Here is a 22,280-nt window from a genome sequence, read left to right as displayed (position 1 = left end):
GCAATAACCAACATGGGGGAGACAGACCGAGAAGCCTGGCGGGTCACTATTAAGCGCCCCGCTATCTTACATGTGAAAGGAAACAGTCGGGCAAAGGAGGAAAAAAAACAATTGATTCCAACCATTCTCCTCAATGGGAGGACAGTTTGAGCCAGAGGAAAAAAAAACCTCAGCACACGAAGCAAACATTAAAAAACACAGTGTAAGCATTCTCAGATGTAACATGAATACAGCAAAGACTTTGATATTGCACCGAAATAATCAGTGATTCTTAAGAGATACAACTGTTTGAATGCACTGTTCAGTCTTTTTGTTTCGAAAGCATCGTTAACTACACTTTTCATGAGCAAAATAACGTCATTGCATTGTGTGAACGATTTTTTATGCTGTGTACATGAGAAGAAATTTCCTTCATTCCTTTTGCGCCAGTCCATCTTTTGAGCTTAAGCCTAGAGAAGCCGTGCTGTTGCTATATGGTTTTCTCTTTGCATGGTCGAGTTATATCTCGTGTTAGCAGATGTAGCCACAAACTGTGCTTACCAACAATGGCTTTCTGAAGCATCTCTGAGCCTGTGCGGCAATATCCTTGAAGCAATGATGCTGATTTTAAGACCGTGCCACCCGAGGGATCGATTATCACGGGCATTCTGAGCCGTAGATGATGAAATCCGGAAAATTCCTTGAAATTATCCGATGAGACCAGTTGCTCATGCAGTTGTTCACAAAGGGGCATATACTGCTGGGCGATTATATCAAAAAAGGCGTGCTGCTAGGCACTTGTGGGGCTGTGCAGATTCTCCCATCGCCTTAACTGTGTCAGTTCCACACCTTGGTGAAATGTGGGTGGAGCAACATTTAGATGGCAGCGTCCAATGTCAAATCTATAAGTGGGCGTATTCTCCTAGAAAACTAAGCCGCTTCATCTTGCACGTTCAGGAGGCTGTGCTCAAGACTAGATCTAGCCTCTTGAAGTTGAACAATATTGCATACTTTGATTTGATTAACTGGGGATGGCTGCGTGACCGAGCGGACGGTGATTCATGCCGGTGGTTTGGGGGTTGTCTGAAAGTAGAGCTTACAAAAATTGCAGTCATTATCATGGTGGAAATAATGGGTTCGATTTTGAACCATTTGCTTTTATTTGACAAATGCAGGTCGTGAAATCGATAGAAATTCCACGCGCGCGTGTTGGCAACAATTGAACAACGGCCGACTTTCTCGCTTTTTCAAGTAATGGAACAACTCCAAATATACGTTCAATCATGAGCATAGTGACAGTCCTCTGATTCATCCATCCATCCATTTTCCGAACCGCCTGATCCTCACTAGGGTCGCGGGGGGTGCAGGAGCCTATCCCAGCTGTCTTCGGGCAGTAGGCGGGGAACACCCTGAATCGGTTGCCAGCCAATCGCAGGGCACACAGAGACGAACAACCATCCACGCTCACATTCACACCTAGGGACAATTTAGAGCGTTCAAACAGCCTGCCATGCATGTTTCTGGAATGTGGGAGGAAACCGGAGTACCCGGAGAAAACCCACGCAGGCCCGGGGAGAACATGCAAACTCCACACAGGGAGGCCGGAGCTGGAATTGAACCCGGTACCTCTGCACTGTGAAGTCGACGTGCTAACCACTGGACTACCGGGCCGCCGTCCTCTGATTCAATAAATTCAAAATGAGAGAATTTACAAAAAAACAATAACATTCATCCGTTTGAAAATAAAATGTATCATCTTTCTAATACTGTATATTCAATTGAATATAAGTTGAAAAGGATTTGCAAACCATGATATTCTTTCAGATTTTACACAAGCTCCCACCTTAAATGGTAATCAATTTTTTTTAAGCATTATACCTACCTTTAAGGGGAATGAGAGGAGCGGCTGCAATTGGCCTGGTATCAAGTTGGCTCTGTTCACTCACTCAACAACGCAAACGTCCATATCTAAATGCACCTATCGCACAGTTAGACTGCACTTTGCATTCGACTTGCACAAATATAGGGCCGTTTAAATTCAGGACAGAAGAGGCGAGTCGTCGACTTGGCCATAGCATCTCAGGGATGCTTTAATGCTGTCCCCTTTCTACCTCGCTTTATTTATTTAATTATTTATTTTGTCATTGATTAACAAGAACTCTGCTGTAAACTGTTTTACCAATAAATGAATATGTGAACTAAATGAACCGCAATTAAATTGGCTGGACCTGCAGAAGAGTGTGGCTAGTCTTTCACTACTGATTAAATTATCAGCTTGGTGCCCCATCAGAGGCAAAAGCATGAAATTGAGTTTTGGGGGGGGGGTTTCCCCCTCTTGCAGACTTTGCTGTTATTCACTTTAAAACAAGAAAACATTTTCAAAGTTGAGGTAGACAAAACACCACAGAGTTGTGAAACTGTCAGCTGCAGATTCAGCATATTGTAAAATGGATTTGTGCTCATACATATCGATATCCCCGGAACACATGACCAGTTACAATAAATGTAATTGCCAACAAAGGCTGAAATTATTCAAGTGGATGGCTCTCACCTCCATTATCACCTCTGTCTTGTTCAAGGCAGGCACACAAACATGAATACATATTTTCTCCACAAAGACAAAACTCTAATATGCCTTGACTCAGTCACGAGCCACTTCAGTAACTCAGTGGGGACTGTATAACCTTTTAATAGAGCCAGAGGCTTTCTCTTCTCTCTCTTTTTTTTTGTATACCTGGAAGATTCATGGGGCTGGGCATCAGCCTTTCCTCCAAGCGGGTGATGACAGCAAATCATGAGGCTTTTGGAATTCTACATTTCTACATTTGGTCTTGATCGATCAAAAATTGGATCATACATTTTCCAGTCTTTTTTCAGTGCCTTATTCGGGGGCTTTGAGAAAGTTTTCACTATGTTTTACAGCATAGGCCGCTGTCCTGCATATTTTCCAAGTCTTCCTGTTGCAACACACCTGATTCAAATGATCAGATCATCAGCAAGCTCTGTGCAAGCCTGACATTGAACCTGTTCATTTGAATCAGGTGTGTTGCAACAGGGAGACTTGGAAAACATGCAGGACAGCGGCCCTCCAGGACTTGAGTTTGACACCTATGTTTTACAGCCTCCGTGGATGTGATTGGATAGCCATGGCAGAGATCCTGGGGCAGATGACAGTGCATTTTGCATGAAAAGGTTATAGGTTTATTTCCCAAATGGCAAGGTGGAGAGGCCTTCAATGGCTCTGTAGGGCAAGAAGAATGTCAGCCAAGTCTAATGGAATATATCGATCACACTTAACAGTTTCTTTCCAAACATTTTTGGCCAACAAACTCTTTTGCCCAACATTCCAATTTGGTTACAACATCCACAGAATACCATTGGAAGGATGTGGCCATTAGATGGCTAAAATATATCTATATATTTTCAATAAAAAGCTGTGTATGAAACTGCACACATATACGAAGAAACATTTGCACTCAGAATCACACCTCAGGACAATTAAGCGTGGTGAATTAACCTACTGTGCATCTTTTCTGGAATGTGGGATGAAACCAGAGTACCCAGAGAAAACCTACGCAGGCACAGGGAGGACATGCAAACTCCACTAAGGAACCGAACCCCGCACTTCTGTACTGTGAGGCAGACGTGCTAATCAGTTTTTCAACCATGCTACTACCACAGACCTACATTTACACTTACGTAAATGAAATGGAAATAATTTATTTCCAACAGTTCATTTCATTTCATACGTCTTGGCCACACTAGCTTCCTGTCCTCTTTGGGTTCATTTTTCTTTTTTTGGGCCCAATCAGATTTTTTTTGTGGACAAGTTACCCTACACAGACAGGTTAATCATAAACAGATTATACAAATGATTCGCTGGAGACCTAATTTTGTTGTCTTGATTCCACTTAATACTTTCAGGCGGACACTGATGTGTAAGGCCCAAAAAGCAATCACACGGTTCAAAAGACAATGAAGGCTTTGGCCACCAGGGGGGTTTGTGCACACAGAAAACCCCTCACACTTCCAACCCTTTTATGCACCAGTTGGATGGAAAGCTTCAAGTGTTCAGAAAGCTTCATCTCATCATCACTACAAGATCTCCAAAAGTTATAAAAGAATTGCTGGGCTCAACTAAGTCGATGTCGAGTGTGGCATTCTGGCGGTGTGGTGGAGACCAAGGCCAGCTTTAAAAGGACAGCTGCTGCTTACGCGATGAGGTGCAGCTGCTGGGTTGCACCAGCACACCTGTGTCAAAACGCACACACACACACACACACTGTTAAATGTCCTCAGCTCCCACCCAATGAATGTAGAAAAGCTTCATTTGTATTTGGTGAATATAATATACTGTAAGCAAAAATAGATTGCAAGAATAGACAACACTCGTTTTGTTGAAAATCTGCTAGAATTCTTACTGTTGGGCACCTAAACGTCAGCGTGGATCGTCTTCCTCTATGCTTGGCTCTTCCGAATGAGTGCTTGTGATTGTGCTGCTGCAGGCTTTGCTCTTCATGTGCCAAATCTGATTACCGTATTTTCCGCACTACAAGGCGCTTTGGAGTACAAGGCATCTTCAATGAATGCCATATTTTAAAACAGTTTTCATACACAGTACAGGACGCATAGAATAAGGCGCATAGAATAGAAGGTACAACAATGGCTGAGGTTACATTATGCATCCACTAGATAGAGCTACGCTAAAGGAAATACAATATCCAGCTTTATTTATATAGCACTCTTTCACAACTGCTGCAGCTGTAACAAAGCGCTTTACAGAACATTTAAAATACCGCGTCCAAGAAATCAGAATAGTGATCCATATATAAGGTGCATCGGATTATTGGGTGCTCTGTCGGCTTTTGAGAAAATGGAATGCTTTTAGGTGTGCCCTATAGTGCGGAAAATATGGTACTCTGTGCCCTGTGCTGCCTCGATTCTCTTAAACCAGAGGTGTCTAAACTTTTCATTCGAGGGGGGTGCAAGGGTAAAAGGGCCACTTTAAAATTCTTCAACTTTTTCAAACACACCACAGTCAAGAAAGCAATTATATATTGTTTGTTCTGTCGACTTAATTTCATCAGCTTTCTGTTGAAGGTGTTAAAGCAAATTGCTTTTGGGGGTGTCAACAGCCGTCTATTTCACAGAGTAAATCCAGCTCTGCAATTAACAGCAGCCGTATCGCATCTCCACAATCAGAACCAAAAAAAAAAAAAACAGAACAAACTGTAGTAAAGTGACTTTAAGATATAGAATATAGAGAAAACTTCTGCAGTTTGTAAACAAATTTGTAATGGCACCTATTTTTCTGACACCCTTCCTACTCGCTCTGCCCACCGTCAACTTTTTAAACTAACCTTGCAGGCCATGTCGAATGTCATTTTCAGTTAATTTTTTTTTTTTGGGGGGGGGGATCATGCCACGAGTCACTGAAAAATGGATGCTGTAGTTTGGACACTACTGTCTTGAACAATAAATACAGGAGTGCTGTGAAAGGATTCATCGTATATGAATGAACGATAATGCAGCCTTGAGCCGTCAAGCACAGTCACGATTGCCAATTGTAAGTCTGCTGTCAGTAATTTCTTTCTGCAGGAAATCAGTGTACCGCTTACGAACCTTTAGGATAAAGAGTTATCCTTACAGTACATACGGCAACTGACTGTACCAAGATCATCTTTAAAATCGTTGTCAGTATTATTCAGTCCTGTTTTCAACGGTAAAGCTCATGTCATTGGATCAGAACTATTTTCATTCACACAAATGTCTCATTGCAATTCGTGGTGAGTCTTGTAAAAGACGGATGGAAAGATTAGCCTCATCTATTTTACGCCATGCGTTTAAAAGTAAAAGTCGACACCTCAATTTCACTTGCTGCATTCATAATGCACATTAATGAACTGAGAACTTGATCACCGAAAGCCATTTAACAGCAATAAAAAAAAATGGCATTAAGAGGAACCTCCATTATACACTCCTCGGTCACCACATAATTTACACCTGCATTAGCCGTATTCCAAATGGTGCGGTTTCTTTCTTCTCATTATGGTGCAAATCAGTTCTACACCAGTACAAACAGCATCCACAACAATAAATATCATGCTAATGCTCTACCTCTCTGACAGTAGTAATTCAAATTGAACATTGTATTGATACAATTACCATCCAATAAATACAATAAACCTGCTCTTACTACAAGCTCCAAACCATTTTTTCCCCCTCTTTGTTCTTATAAATGCCTGTGCATCCCTACTACACAATGCAGTGTTCATCAAAGTAGTCGGAATAATTGATTGTTGGAAATTAAGAGCAAACAAAAAACGGGTTGTGTTCATCTTTAATTACACGCTCAACATAAATCTGAGTAGGAGAAACAAAAGATGACACCAGATGAGACACGTGATAGTTTGTAAGTAAGCACGCGTGTCTGCTCGTCAGACCTTCATTGTACTTACTGGTAGCTTAGCTGTCAAGTCAGCTGATGTATAACAGCTACACTTTCTCTGTACACCAATTAAGCATGAGTACAGGATGAAAACCAAATGCTGTTATTTAATACTTGAAATTGAATTTCTCTGAGCGTGCGTTCGAATGTACGTACCTGTAAATCCGTTTGTACGTACTTGTTGACTAAATTTTACAAACGTAGCATTTTTCCAAGAACGGTATAACGTTAAGTAGATACGCTTTCCAGGATTCTGGCTGAGCTACAATTAGTTTGAAAGTTGTCAGCAATTTTGCCATGAAGAATTATAGAAATGGAAATCATCTGTTCCAGGTCAAGCGGTTGCCATGATACTGTTTTATGGAACGTTTAAACATTCTTAAAATTCATTTTTCAGATGGTAGGCATAATTAATAAACAAAAGCATGTTTTTAATAGAAAATAAATCATTTTTTGTACAGATAACTGATATTGGATAATTTCTCATGGCACACTGGATGATCGCTCACGGCACACTAATGTGTCGTGAGCCTATTCAATTTTATCGCCGTCTCTATTTTTGTTTCTCTTCCTCAAAACTTCTGACTGCTGCAGCGCATGCTCCTTTTTTTCAACTCTATTTTCTTTCACCGATCGATAAGTCAAACCCAATGTGGAGTCCTGACATCCAAAACTTTTTACAACTGTCTCAAGCACCTTGCTGCACAACAGTTGAACCGCGTCTCACCAATAAAGCTTCTCATGACTCGTCTACGCCTCCACTGCCCTCACCTGCTTCCAACCAAAACAAATTGAATTCATTTGACTTCATGTTTGTGTTGACATCGAAGGCCGTTTGCATTAAAACTAAAAAAGAATAATAGATTTCTAACATCAACCGGTCCAGGGTGTACCTACTGCTCGAAGACAGCTGGGATAGGCTCCGGCACGCCCTTGACCCTCGAAAGGATAAGCGGATTAGAAAATGGATGGATGGATTTATAACACATTTACCATATTTGCCGGACTATATATCACACTTTTTTCCCATCGTTTAGCTGAACCTGCAACTTATTCTTGCGGTTGACTTGTTTGACTTGGTCGACTTTTTTCCCCATATCCGTCGTACTATTGTTCTGTCAAAGACAGCTTCTATCCTGTTGTTCCGTGACTTTCACATTGTTCAGGAGTCTACTCAGCGTTTGACATATCTCTGACTACTTACTGCAACTATTGTGGATATGCTGTCCATCTCCTTCCCTCCCGCGCTACTGGAGTGATGAGCATTGGATCATTTGCATGAGACAGAACGGCTTACCAAAACCTGATGCTGTTTCAGACGCGGTGTCCTGTAAATTTTGTATTTCTTTGGGATTTTGAACATGGGTCACAGACATCGGGTTTGATTTGTGGAAACATTACATCCTCTGTCCGCTTTAAAGTTATTTTGGGGTTGTTTCAATAAACAGTTTTTGATTGCCTGCATTATGTTCGTTGTTGTTTAACCTTGGGGGATTTCTCCTGGTTTCATGAGCCACACCTTCTTGTCTTTCATTCGGTTTTGAGCCTTCCCTTGTGTTTTACAAGTCATCTCACCAGCCTTATTAACTTGAGTGCATGTCTACAGTTGTCATTGTTTATGCTTATTTTTGTTATCATTTTTATTGTGCTCTTTTTTTCTTTTTCTTTTTTTTAGTTCTTGGCTGCACTTGTTGCTGCTACCATTTCAACCACCCACCATGTCAGAACACATGTGCGTCTCATTATGATTATTCAACTCAAAGTGTTATGTCACAATGTTATTGATGTATTTGGACGGAAAAAAGAAGAAAATATTTTACCACCAGCAATCAAAAAATAATAATTCCCTTTGATGACCAAAGAACACTGTTGACCGAGACCCGTTTCCATCTTTCTGTTTTGTATTTGCATCTGCACACAAAATGAAAACCTCTTCGAAGTAATCTTCTTGCTTCTTTAATAATGGTGCATATTATTGTTCGGATGAAACGGAACCCCAACCTTTCAGAGCGAGCCTGAGGGTAAACATTTTGGCGACTTTGGAGACCTTAAAATATTGATGAGCATTAGGTTGATAATGGCCCCCTTATGGCGAGAAGGTGGACACCATGCATTAGGTTAATCTGCTTGTTGCCTTGTTTTATTTTCCCCCTTAATCCCCGAGTAGAGGTTAAAGAAACAGAGGAAGAAACTCGGGGCACAACGGATCTAGACAAATGTCCCAACAGCATCGTGTTTTTCCAATTTGATTTTGTGAATATGCTGTTTAATTTATTATACTCCCCAATCATCAATTGTAATTCACTCCGCTTCGCCAAAAGGGCCTTATTCAATTGGATTTGCCAGTTTACCCTTGAGCGAAAACAGTAGCACTTATCTAATGCCACCATGCTGTTTAATCTTCTCATATTTTCATTTTTGTGTCAAGAGCTACTGACCTTGCACGCGTCAAGGAGAGCGACGCCAGCCATTCTATGCTCGTTTGAGCACTTCAGAATGTTAATTTGGATTTCTTCATATTCAGCGTTTACATCGAGCTTCTTTTAAAAATACTTTACGTTCCCAAATGGCAATATAAGGATAATGGTTTTGTTTTTCCACTCGATGGTATGAATATATCATCTGAAAGGCTTTTTGTGTAGCACTGCAACTATTGGGGATATGTTGTCCATCACTTATCTGCTTGAAGCACACTTGAAATCTTCCTTCCGGCCGTAGTTGGATTGTTTACCCGTATTGCTGGCCTTATAAATTTTACATGGGTAAAACCGTAAGCGTGATCTCCACACAAAGGCCCCTGGTTGCCTTCCTCTCCCTAATCCTCGTTTAAATCTCTCACCCATATAAATTGCACCCCTCCTCGTATGTTTCTTTTTCTTTTATACAGGATTCATCCAACTTCAGATTGGTTACAGTATGCAATCACTGACGGCAATAACTAAGAGTTACATTTAGCTTTTGGCCGTCATTGCTTCACGCCCCTCTGTATCATTCACATCATCTACTCATCCGTATTGATCATGCAATCCGGCGATTTCCCCAAATTGAAAGTCGTTCTATTTCTCAGGCTTGAGTCCCCGACCCGGACCCTAACTCTTGAGGCACCCCGAGGTGTGGAGGTGAATGCTGGGGTTGGAGACTTCACGGCGTCATGTCGAAAAGACCTCCTGCTGCAGTCCTCAGAAGGAGAGGTGAGTATACAATATTTTATCGATCCTCACTGAAGAATAGAGAGGAAATTTGCGTGCAGTCTGCGATTGATCTGTATTCCTACAATGTCATGACATTTCTATGTATGATTTCTGTGTTTATCTCGTCTGGTTTGTGTGCTTTTATATACAAGACAGTATGGGGCCTCCTTCATTAAAGTACCTTGCTAGGCTAATGAGCATCATCAATCGAGCGACCCTGTCTTTCTTTTCTCCCCTCCTCTCTTGTGTTTGGGAAAGTGACTTCATTAAAGCCGCTCTGATGAGGTTCCCTGTCATCTGCCGCCGTCATGTGTGTGTGTTCTATTAGCCTGGTATCTTACTGTCTGTCTCTTTGAATAACAGCCTGCCACATGGGAGCAAGAGCTCATGCTTGGCCAATGTCAGTGTGTAAGTTTGTGTGTGTGGGTGTGTGTGCGCGCATGTCCACTAGAGCACAGTGTGTCATTCATTCTGTAATTAACAGAGGAATGCCTCATCCTTTGGACACACTGTCAGGTTCCATCATATATTGAATACACTTTCTCTCTCTCTTTCTCGCCCCTCTCACCTTCTACCATTCTCTCAAATTCAAACATGCACACACACCTGCGCGCGCACACACACTCACACAATACACGCACACACAATTCTAGAAGGCTTAGAAATCAAGTTTGATGTTACTCTCGAAAACACGTTTCTCGTTTCCTCCTTTCCACAACCCTCTCAGAATCCTCTCATATCTCCTCGCTTTGCCCACTTCTTTCCTTATCTTGGCTCTTCACTGACCCTTCATCAGGAAAAGTACACAACTTCATCCCTATAATTACACACCCACGCGTTGGACTTAAATTTAGCATGCAATGAGGGCACCCATTGATGTGCTTTATGTTTCGTTGATCCTGTGCAGCGTCAAGGAGGAGTGGAGCCAATCCCAGCCGATTTTGGCTATTACAAATTCAGACTGATGATGTGGGGGTTTTTTTGGGGGGGGGGGGGGGTTGTGGCAAGAGAAACAATGCACTGCCGAGGATGTTCACATTACAGTTCGGAAAAAAATATTTTACATGTCCTCATCCTCCTCCATCCTCTCAGGCTCTCATATCTGAGTAACCCAGCCTATCTAATTAACTTTCGGCTGCCAGGGTTGTACATCAGCATGACTGTCACTTTATAGGAAGAAGGAGGGGACCTTTTTTTTTTGCCTCTTTTGTGTCAGTTCTCTCTGTCTCTGCATTTCATGCATTCTTTTGTCCACTGTTCCCTTCTCATCCATTCTCTCTCTCTCTCTCCTTCTTGTCCATGCATTGATGGATGTCTCCCAGGAAGTGAACAATATCGTGCATGTTAGAGCTGAGTTGCAAAAGGACTGCAGAACAGTTTGACACCATGTAAGGCTCTACAAATGAATGAATGCAAGCATGAAGGACTTGTAGTGTGGTGCCTCTTCTACTAGTCAAATGTATGGAAATGGCTGTGTAAATCCATCAAGAAGCCTCAAACGTTACTGCGTTGTCATGTGTGATTTTTTTTTTTTTAATGAACACAGTCACATGCCAAAATGTGACCACAATTTAATGCTAAATTACATCAGCACTCAAAATAGCAGACGAGATGTGCTGAGATTTGCAAAGATGATAGCATGGAGATCTGATTACAGCAATGTGTGTTAAGCCTCGGATAAACCGAGTTTGGGGGATCCAAAAAGTGTAGACAAAGACAAGGTCTCCGTAGGAAAAAAAGACAAATTTAATGTCTCTATCGCACCGAAAACAAGGCGAGAACATAAAGCGCTGGTCCCCAATAAGGACCAGGAGGCAAATCCAAACGAGTAACAAAAAGCGCTTGCACAAAAAAGCAAGGACAAAAAATAAAAGATCGCAAAATATGAACGAAAAACAATGTAACACCAGTACACACACAAAAGCCAGATCATCAAAACAAAACAGTACTTACTCAAAAATGGGTACCGAGAACTATAACGCGAAATCACGACGAGGTCAAAAGCCAATAAGTCAAAGAACAGCGAAGACAGCAATGCCATAGAACAATTCTCCCACAACAGGTGAATGGCGGAGGAGTCCTTAAATGCTGAGTCTAATGATTACAGATTGGCAGCAGGTGTGCAGAAAGTCCGCTCATGCCACCTGCTGGCCAGACCGCAAAACCGAAACGTGACAGTACCCCCCCTCAACGGACGCCTCCTGGCGGACCACCCGGCTTTGACGGGTGCGCTGCGTGGAAAGACCGGAGCAGGGACGGGTCTAAGATCCAGGAGCGGGGGATCCACTGCCGATCCTCCGGGCCGTAGCCCTCCCAGTCGACCAAATACTGGAACCCCTTACCCCTGCGCCGAGAGTCCAAAATTTCACGCACGGTGTACACCGGGTCACCGTCGACGACTCGTGGAGGAGGAGGAGACGTGGGCGGAGGAGCCAGGGGACTGGTGGCCACTGGCTTCAACAGGGAAACATGGAAGACGGGGTGGACCTTCATGGTGGGCGGCAGTCGGAGCTTGACGGAGACGGGGCTGAGGACCGAATCCACCACGAACGGTCCAGTGAAGCGAGGCCCCAACTTGCGAGATGTACCGGCTAGTCGCAGATCCTTGGTCGCCAGCCACACCTTCTGCCCCACCTGATAGCTGGGTGCAGGGCGTCGGCGGCGGTCAGCGATCTGCCGGTTCCGCAGAGCAGTGCGTGACAGTGCTGCTCTGGTCTCCTTCCATACGCGATGGGCCCGTCGCAGATGGAGCTGTATGGATGGGAGTTCCACCTGACCCTCCTGGGAAGGAAACAGAGGTGGTTGGTAACCATAAGCCGCCATGAAAGGAGACCGACCGGTAGCTGATGAGACGAGGGTGTTGTGGGCGTACTCCACCCAAGGCAGGTGAGTCGACCACGAGGAGGGGCGAAGGAGGCAAACACAGCGCAGAGCTGCCTCCAAGTCCTGGTTCACACGTTCCGTCTGGCCGTTGGACTGCGGGTGGTAACCAGAGGACAGACTAGCCGTGGCCCCCATGGCCTGACAGAAACGTTTCCATACTCTCGAAACGAATTGAGGACCCCGGTCCGACACGATGTCTACCGGAATCCCATGAAGGCGGAAGACGTGTTTGACGAGAAGGTCGGCGGTCTCCTGGGCAGAGGGCAGTTTGGACAAGGCAACAAAATGAACAGATTTGGAGAAGCGGTCAACCACGGTGAGTATGACCGATTTGCCCCGGGAAGGAGGTAATCCAATGAAATGTGGGACCATGGTCGAGACGGAGCTGGCAACGGCTGCAGCAACCCAGCCGGTAGTTGGTAGGACGCCTTACTGCACGCGCAGGTGGAACAGGCCTTGATGTAGTCGCTGTGTATCTTTACGAAGCTCCGGCCACCAAAACCGCTGCGCGACGAGCTCCAAGGTCCGGGACACCCCTGGATGGCATGCCACCTTAGACGTGTGCCCCCACTGTAACACCTCCGCGCGCAGGGGTGGGGGCACAAAAAGTCTCCCGGCCGGACAACCAGTCGGGGCTTGGATGCCGTTCTGGGCCTCCAGGACCCTCCGTTCGATGGCCCACCTCAGTGCCCCCACAATACAATGATCAGGAAGGATGCTTTGGGCTTAGTTGCTCCTCTCCGCGGGATCATGGATACGGGAGAGTGCATCCGGTCGAATGTTCTTTGAGCCAGGGCAGTAGGTGAGTGTGAAATTAAAACGAGTGAGTAGAAGCGCCCACCGTGCTTGGCGGGAGTTTAGTCTCTTGGCAGATCGGATGTAGGCCAGGTTCTTGTGATCGGTGTACACCGTGAATGGCTCTTCGGTCCCTTCGAGCCAATGCCGCCATTCTTGCAGTGCCAAAACTACTGCTAGCAGTTCACGGTTTCCCACGTCGTAGTTGGCTTCGGCTGGGCTGAGACGACGAAAGAAAAAGGCGCAAGGGTGGAGTCTTTGGTCGACTGGGGATCGCTGCGATAATACGGCCCCCACGCCGGATTCCGATGCGTCCACCTCTACGACAAACGGATAGGATGGGTTAGGATGCTGCAATACCGGAGGGTTCGTGACGGCCTTTTTCAATTCGGAGAACGCATTGTCAGCATCAGTGTCCCACCTAAAGGGGATCTTGACAGAGGTTAACCGGGTCAAAGGCAGGGCTCTCTGGCTGTAGTTGCGGATGAAACGGCGGTAAAAATTAGCGAAACCCAGGAAACGTTGCAACTGCTTTCTATTGGTTGGTGTGGGCCAGTCTACTACGGCCTTAACTTTGGCAACGTCAGCTCTCAGCTGACCCCTCTCGATAATAAAACCCAGAAATGAGATGGACTCGACGTGGAACTCGCACTTCTCTGCTTTTACGAATAACCGGTTTTCTAATAGTCGCTGCAAAACTAGCCTGACATGGTGCTGATGTTCTGTGAGATTCCGGGAAAAAAAAATCAATATATCATCCAAATAAACAAAACAAAATAGGTTCAGAAAATCTCTTAAGACATCATTAATGAGGCACTGAAATACCGCTGGTGCATTGGTTAGTCCAAATGGCATGACCAAATATTCGAAGTGCCCTAAAGGTGTCTTGAATGCTGTCTTCCATTCATCCCCCTCCCAAATTCGAACCAGATGGTAAGTGCTTCGTAAATCGAGTTTGGAGAATATGGTGGCTGATTGGAGGGGGGCGAACGCCGAATCTAGCAACGGAAGTGGATACTTGTTCTTGATAGTGATTTCGTTAAGGCCCCGATAATCAACACACGGGCGTAACGACTTGTCTTTCTTTTCGATGAAGAAGAACCCGGCCCCCAGTGGAGATTTAGACGGCCGAATGAGGCCAGCCGAGAGTGAGCTATCGATATATTCCCTCAGAGCCTCTTGTTCCGGCTGTGAGACCTGATATAATCGGGAAGTCGGGAGTGGGGCGTTGTCTATCAGGTCGACTGCGCAGTCATAGGGCCGGTGAGGCGGCAAGGACTGGGCACGGTCTTTACTAAATACTTGGCGCATATCATGGTAATCACTCGGCACATTATCCAAACAAATGACTTCTGGTGGCTTGCTATGGGTCGGCCCTCTATTTTCTGCCGCCGAATGCAAACAGTGGGTATGGCAAAATGAGCTCCAATTCTCGATCGCAGGACGTTCCCAAGAAATGACAGGGTTATGTTCACGCAGCCACGGCAATCCCAAAACTAAGGGTACGGATCGAGACCGCATGAGATAGAACCGTCGGTATTCGATGTGATTGCCCGATAGTTTGAGTTTTACCAGCCCGGTGATTTCTTTTACTTCCGCCAAGAGTCGCCCGTCAAGGTCGTGAACCCGCTTTGTTTCTCTTAAGACCTCAACTGGGCAACTCAGTTCCTTTGCTAAGTTGGGGTCTAAAAAACAATTGTCCGCCCCAGAGTCTACCAAGGCCCGAATAGTAATGACCCGTAAGGGACCATAGAGAGTTCCGTCCAACTCGAGTATTTGCGGATGTCCCGGACGGGACTCCTCCCGTCTCGTTTCCCGCGACGCGATACCGGGTACAAACTCACAGTGATCGTGGCGCCCGGACGGGGGGGCCGGTGTCATGGAACAGTTAGCCACACGGTGTCCTGGTTGACTGCAGTAGAAGCAGGCCCGATCCCGAATCCGACGCTCTCTCTCCGCTGGTCCCAGGCGTCCGCCTCCCAGCTGCATGGGCTCCTCCTCTGCGTCGGCTGGGCCGGAACGCGGATGACGCTCGGGTCCGGATGGTCGCCAGGACTCGTGTTCAGCCGGCCGACGACCCGCACGTCGGGGTTGAAAACGGGTAGTTCCTCGTTCGTCCGTGCGTTCCCTCTCACGCTCCCGCATACGGTTGTCCACGACGAGGGCCAGATTGATGAGCTCCTCCAAGTTGGTGCTATCATCGCGGGTAGCCAGTTCGTCCTTCAATGCAACACTTAACCCGCGGCGAAACAAACCACGCAGGGCGCGGTCCCCGTACCCGCTACGGGCGGCCAAAATACGAAAGGAGATGGAATATTCGGCAACGGATTGTCGTCCTTGCCGAATAGCTAATAGCCGACCTTCGGCCTCCCTTCCCACAACCGGATGTTGAAACACGCCACGAAACTCGGCGACAAACTCTGGGAAGGAAGACCGAAGCCCGGGTTGAGCATTGCTGATCTCTACTGCCCAAGACGCCGCCTGACCAGTCAACAGGCTCATAATGAACGCCACCTTAGTGCTATCTTTCTGGTACGTAGCAGGTTGCTGGTCGAATATAAGAGAGCACTGGTGTAAAAACTGTTTGCAGAGTGCCTGCTCCCCTCCGTAACAAGGGGGGTGGGGGAGATTGGGCTCTCGCCCTACGATCGGGGAAGAGGGAGTCTCGGTCGTAACCGCAGGGACCCTTGGGGGTGGCGATTCTTGGGGGTTTGTGGGTTCCATTCGGGAACACAACATTTCAAGCCGCTGGGCCAAGACGGCGACTACCTCCCGGAGCTCCGTGAGCTCTTGTCTCTGCTGGCCCACTAATTGCCCTTGGCTGGTCAAGGCGGTCATGATCTTGTTAATGTCTACAGGATCCATATGGTGGGAGTATTCTGTTAAGCCTCGGATAAACAGAGTTTGGGGGGATCCAAAAAGTGTAGACAAAGACAAGGTCTCCGTAGGAAAAAAAGACAATTTTAATGTCTCAATCGCACCGAAAACAAGGCGAGAACATAAAGCGCTGGTCCCCAATAAGGACCAGGAGGCAAATCCAAACGAGTAACAAAAAGCGCTTGCACAAAAAAGCAAGGACGAAAAATAAAAGATCGCAAAATACGAACGAAAAACAATGTAACACCAGTACACGCACAAAAGCCAGATCATCAAAACAAAACAGTACTTACTCAAAAATGGGTACCGAGAACTACAACGCGAAATCACGACGAGGTCAAAAGCCAATAAGTCAAAGAACAGCGAAGACAGCAATGCCATAGAACAATACTCCCACAACAGGTGAATGGCGGAGGAGTCCTTAAATGCTGAGTCTAATGATTACAGATTGGCAGCAGGTGTGCAGAAAGTCCGCTCATGCCACCTGCTGGCCAGACCGCAAAACCGAAACGTGACAATGTGTCAATCTTTTGATTAAAAATAATGTTGGATGTGCAAATTTGATTTATTATGACATTTGAAACTGAAATTTAAAGTACCATTGATTTCTCTGCTAAAGCTGCCATTGATTGACATCCTCAAGGCCGCCTCGTGTTTTAATTTTTCTAAAAACATACAAGTCCACGGTACTATTTTTGTTATTTCCCTATTAAGAGAATCTAAATATAATCAACAAATTATTGACATGAGTTAAAATTGAATGATTATTAAGTAATACAGTGTTTTTCAATACGTTGGCACAGGAAAACAGTTCTGACAGGAAAATCTTCAGGGCTCATTGAAAACAAGAAATACCACAAATATGGAAAGCATGCATGTGTATCAAAATCAACCTGGCGAATTTTAAGGGAATACACAAATGTTAAGAGACTCTGTCATGTCTTATGGCCAAAGAAAATTGTCCCGAGTCTCTGTTTTGACGAGTCAACTGATTTTGTTTTGTTTGTTTGTTTATTTGTTTATTGAGCATATATAGTACACACAATAACAGGTTGACAAAAGTCAAACAAAAATTATGAAAGGAAAATTAGAAAGTAGATAAAAGAAGAAAACACACATCATCACTGTTGTATGCTCAAATTTTAGCAGTGAAAACTTCAATTATAGCATTGGGATGAGTCAGTGTCCGATGATGTGTTCATTGTGTTCTTTTGTATTGTTCTACATTTGTTGTGCAGTTGATGTAATGTTTGAAATAATTTAAAAATTGTGATAAAATGTTTAATTACTTTGTAATTATCAATTCAAGTCAGCTTTTATTGTCAAATATGCTCCGTGTCCAACATACAGCACAGATGAAATTTCTTTCCTTCACCACAGTGCAACCACAGGAGATGTTGTCCAATGGTATCAAACAGCAATGAAAAACAAAATTGATTTTCACCCTCCCCTCACCACCAACAACAACACAACCCCTGGCGAATGGTTGTCGGTCTGCGAACAGCATGTACTTTTCTGAACCAGTCCATGACACAAAAAAGTCGGGGACCACTGATTTAGAATCTCCTCATGCCAACAGAGGCTCAGACCTCCCGAAAGACTTTGAGAGAACCTTGCGCTGTAGAGATGGTGTTCCCTGCATCACTGTACAAACTGCACTCTATGGGAGGCAGCATGGGCACATCATTGGATTACATGTGTTGCCTCATCTTCAAATCATCTCACCCAAAATGGAATCAACACTGTCGAAGCTGGGGGTGGTTTTCCAAATAAGCACACTGCAGATCCCTTCATGGGCAGTTTATCCAGTTACAGTTCCTTTTCATATGTTCCGATTTGAATTTTGCCTGACTGCTGACCCTGTCAAATGAACAGAGGCCATCTGATGGTGGAAGAATGCAAGGGGCGGATGAAATGAGTGGGAGGTGGAGGAGGATGGCAGAAAATAGATGTTTCTGTCGATCTTGCAGGACAAAATTAAAGTGTGTGGGACAGCAAGGCTTAAAGCCAAATCAGTGTTGTCAGCAACTGGCATTTAAGAAGGGACTATTAAAGTTTAGAAAGTTTGGAAACACAGTCCTGGAATTAAGGCCAAATGGGCTAAAAGTAGGAAAGAAATGGCTTCCATTCAAATCAAACCTGGTAGTTCCTCTCATTATTGTCCTCACTTGTGTTATTTTGTGCTTAATCTCTCTCACTCTCATGACCCTAATAGTCTCCATGGTGAGCATTTAATTTCATCTCAACGTATCATACAGAAAATGAGTAACCCAATCTTTATTTCACAAATGGATGTTTTAAAAAAAAATAGAGTACATCCTGTGATGTGGGTTCATCTAATTTCAAAACATGCTCCCATTTGGATGTTCTGTTATACTGTGTGTTTGTGAGTGTGTGCTCCTTCTTTATTTAAAATGTATTCCGTAAATATGTTCACTAGCAAAGCGCTGAACCATCCTCGCACAGGTAAAGTTTTTTTTTTGTTTGTTTTGTTGTTGTTTTTTTTACTGTGACCTAATTCACCAAGTCACACAATGATTAATGGAGCAGAATGGAACCTTGATTTTAAGGACTAATTGGGATAGGGGTCGTTTTTTAAAAAACACCTAAAAACACCCACGACAGTACAAAAAAAAGGAAAAAAATGTTTTGTGCTTTTTCTGTAACCTAAACATACCCAGCACATTACAAAATGATTGTAAATAAATTTTTAAAAAAAGCTTGAAACTGTTTGGATACATTTTCAGTTTATCAAAACCTACGCCTCTGATGCAAAGGGGGATAACGGCTTGCAGTTGGTGGCTCGAGCCGTGATGTTAGCGTTTTCCTCTTTCACCTCTGAACGAACAGCTACTGTACAAAGGGGTGTTTTGAATGGACTGGACATGATGTTATGTTCGTTAAATCTGGATGGCGCACTCACATGATTTAATTGGCACAGTTTTGCAGCGGAAGCCATTCCTCACAAATCTCACATATTCTTTATCTTCTATTCATTGCATGTTTTCCTCGTTGTGAGGTCAACGGTGTAATAGAAATATATAATTTGTAATTCATGTTACCACAAGGCTTGTTGGAACAATATCAAGGCTTATCAAGACTTTAGCTTGGAGATGTTGGTTGACTAAAGTGTCATGTTTTGGCTGCTCTGCTTGTGTTTGTCCATTAACCTGTGTGTAGAGCAGCAGAACGTTGAGTGAATTAAAACGCTGGAAGGAATCGGTCACAGTCATTGGGTCTCACAATGGCAATGACACTTTCATATTAAATTGCCTCACACAGAAAAAAAACAACAAATAGATTTACAGACTTGACTCACCCTACAGTAACACAAATAGCGGTTTCTATTTCTGACTCACAGCCAGTAGAGCACAGCCAAATCTCAGGTGGAACATCTGTGTGGGGTTTGTGGCCTCTGTTTGAGTACCCAGTGCACGTCTAGTGCGAGGCATGGTATAAATGTGTACATAGGCCGCCTAGACTGGGTTTTCGTGTTTGCACTCAGCTTGGCGCGGTTAGAAATAGGCATTTGGGGCTATTGTGGGTGTGAACACAGCCGACTTCATTCGTCTCCATTCGAAGCGGCTCCTGTCATTCCTTGGGGCATGAGAGGCGCAGTCCTTGACATGGCAGAAAAAGAAATTAATTTGCTCGAGTCCATGCAGGAGGTCAAAGCATACCAAGTAAAGAATGCTCATAAGAAGCTGAAAGTAGACCTCTCCGGTCAGATGATGTGAAGTTGGCCATGGTAATCACAGATCTCCTTTGTGAAGTGGACACTTGAGGTCAGCTTCAAGCCCCAATTGTTCGTGTCCCTGTGTGAGCCACCAACCAGCACCTCGCTTACAAAGGGAGGTGATTGTTGTATGCTGTGCTTCAGTATGTCACAGTACATGTTGGTATTCCTGGTTCCCGTAATGAAATGTAGCTCCCCAATGCCGGCAAGCATTCATGCAGCCTTAGACCGCGACACTCAGACCACCATGTTTGACTGTCGGCAAGACATACCTGGTTGCTGCCGCACCATCTGAATTAAATGAGTTTATGTTGGTCTCATCAGACCACAAAGCACAGTTCAAGCAATCCAATGTCATTTGTCTTTTGCCAACCAGATCAATATGATGCAGTGTGCAGCATATGGTTTAAATCATTAACTGGCAGACCCCAATAGCCCAATACATGATCCAAGTGGCATCTGTCCTATGGTCTTGACCACGAGGCTGAAGCTCAGTTTTATGAGTGTTGGCAATCTTGGTCCCAATTTGGATCACGAGGCATACTCACTTTTGTTAGCAGTGACAGTGATATTTATATGTGCTGTTTGTTGAGTTATTTTGTGGGAGGACTAAATTCACAGTTATACAAGTGGTGCCCTGACGACTTTACATCTTAGCAAAATGCCATTTCTTCAGAGTGGATTTTAATGAAAACAACACAAAACTAAAGAGGGGTGTATCGATTTTTGTGAAATATTATATACATAAATATAAAGTATATGAGGCACAGTGTCTTTTGGAAGACATTATTCCAGTAAATTCAGCAGTTTAACAAATACCTGCCAACAGTGAAAAAACGGGTATAATTAATATTCAACAGGTTTTAAACCTGTGAATTTATGATCAGCCTGGGCACTTCTTTCAACTCATTTTTCATTTTATTCTTGCTAATCATTTCTGCCTTTTGTGTGACATGTGTCTCAATAGTACAGGCCAACACTATACGGTGAGATTTATTTGCCACTCTCACTCTTCTTATGTTTTATTCGTTTCAATTCTTTATCAAATATGTTTCCGTGTGAATTGTCATCGCATTTCTCTTTTACTGCTTATTCACAGTGTGTCTGCCCGTGAAGCATTTTTCTGTGGTTTGTGCATTTGATATGTACAATTTGTGTGTGTGCTTGTGGTCAAGGAGACTGGTCATTTTTGATGTCAATTTGTGCTCCAATCATGTAGTCTATTGTCAGCTTCACTTCACTGTTGGATTGTTGTAGGCTTTGTGTTCGTGGGTATGACAATTTGTGGCAACTTGGCCTGATGCTCGGCAAAGGCAGAGTTTGAATATTGGGTGCAGAATTATTTGGCGTGATTAGCATGTGCAAATTCTATTCTTTGGTGTGTAATTATCACGTGTATGCTCAATGGATTAAAATTCTACTTTTTCCATTCTGCCAGTATTGTCTTTGTTATCGTGATGTGCAAAGGGGTCATCTCTTTTAACCAGTACTCATTAGTCATCCTTCCATTATTATTTCAGTCTGTCAGTCGGCAGCGATGACGGCCAATCTGCATCGAAAACGTACTTGTGTACTTACGTTGATGGGGTCCGGTTTGGTGGCCTGAGTATTGCATCTCTGCTTTTTGTGGATGATGATGTATAGTTGGATTCTTCAAGCTGCGATCTTTGAAATCTGCAACTTTCACTGTTGCGGTTTGCAGCTGAGTGTGAAGCGGTTGGGATGAAAATCAGCACCTTCAAATCTGAGACCATAGTCCTCAGTCGGAAAAAGGTGGAATGCCCTCTCCAGGTTGGGGATTACATCCTGCCTCAAATGGAGGAGTCCCTGGTTATGTAGTAGATAATGGATGGATGGATGTTTTTTTTTCAGTCATTAGATAGCTATTCTGATTCTGAAGCACTCCAGATGCCATACACGGAACAATTTAATGCTGTTATATTGAGTTTTTGTTTAATATTGATAGTGTATATAATTGTGTCATTGTTGTGGTCGTATTAAGAGGTAGGGAAAGTCCCACTGAAGGCCCAGGTAGCAAATGAATTACCTCACATAAACAAAACCATCTCTCTTCATTCTCCCACCCAATCCAAATGCCCTAGTTCATTTTAGATGTCATTGACATGCCAGGTGGGTCTGCTATGTCATATTAAATTTCGGCCCTGTTGCCAACCATGACTGAGTTTATTCCTCCGAAAGGCAATAACCGAGCCTGAGCAGCTTTTATTGGAGATTCATGAGGAAGCTGACAGGCGTGCAACAGGTACTGTATGTGTTGACATACTGTGCACTGACAATTAGAAATTGTGTGCAATTTACATTCACAGTCACATCCATCCATTTTCCATTTTCTAATCCGCTTATCCTCACA

At 44.1% G+C, this 22,280-nt stretch overlaps 1 protein-coding gene across 1 annotated transcript in view; it reads left to right on the top strand.

The window, feature by feature from the left end:
• Positions 1–22,280, top strand: part of sgcz (sarcoglycan zeta) — a 216,684-nt gene that overhangs the window by 190,185 nt on the left and 4,219 nt on the right. The window contains exon 7 of the mRNA XM_086120370.1: positions 9,495–9,618. Coding sequence (XP_085976496.1) covers positions 9,495–9,618 — 124 coding nt within the window. The remainder of the gene's footprint in view (positions 1–9,494; positions 9,619–22,280) is intronic.

This window comes from Hippocampus guttulatus, chromosome 9, assembly GCF_054856545.1.
Source record: "Hippocampus guttulatus isolate MCC_2025c chromosome 9, RoL_Hgut_1.0, whole genome shotgun sequence".
NCBI lineage: Eukaryota > Metazoa > Chordata > Actinopteri > Syngnathiformes > Syngnathidae > Hippocampus > Hippocampus guttulatus.
The sequence above is the reverse complement of the archived record's forward strand: the minus strand, read 5'-3'. Positions and strand labels throughout refer to the sequence as shown.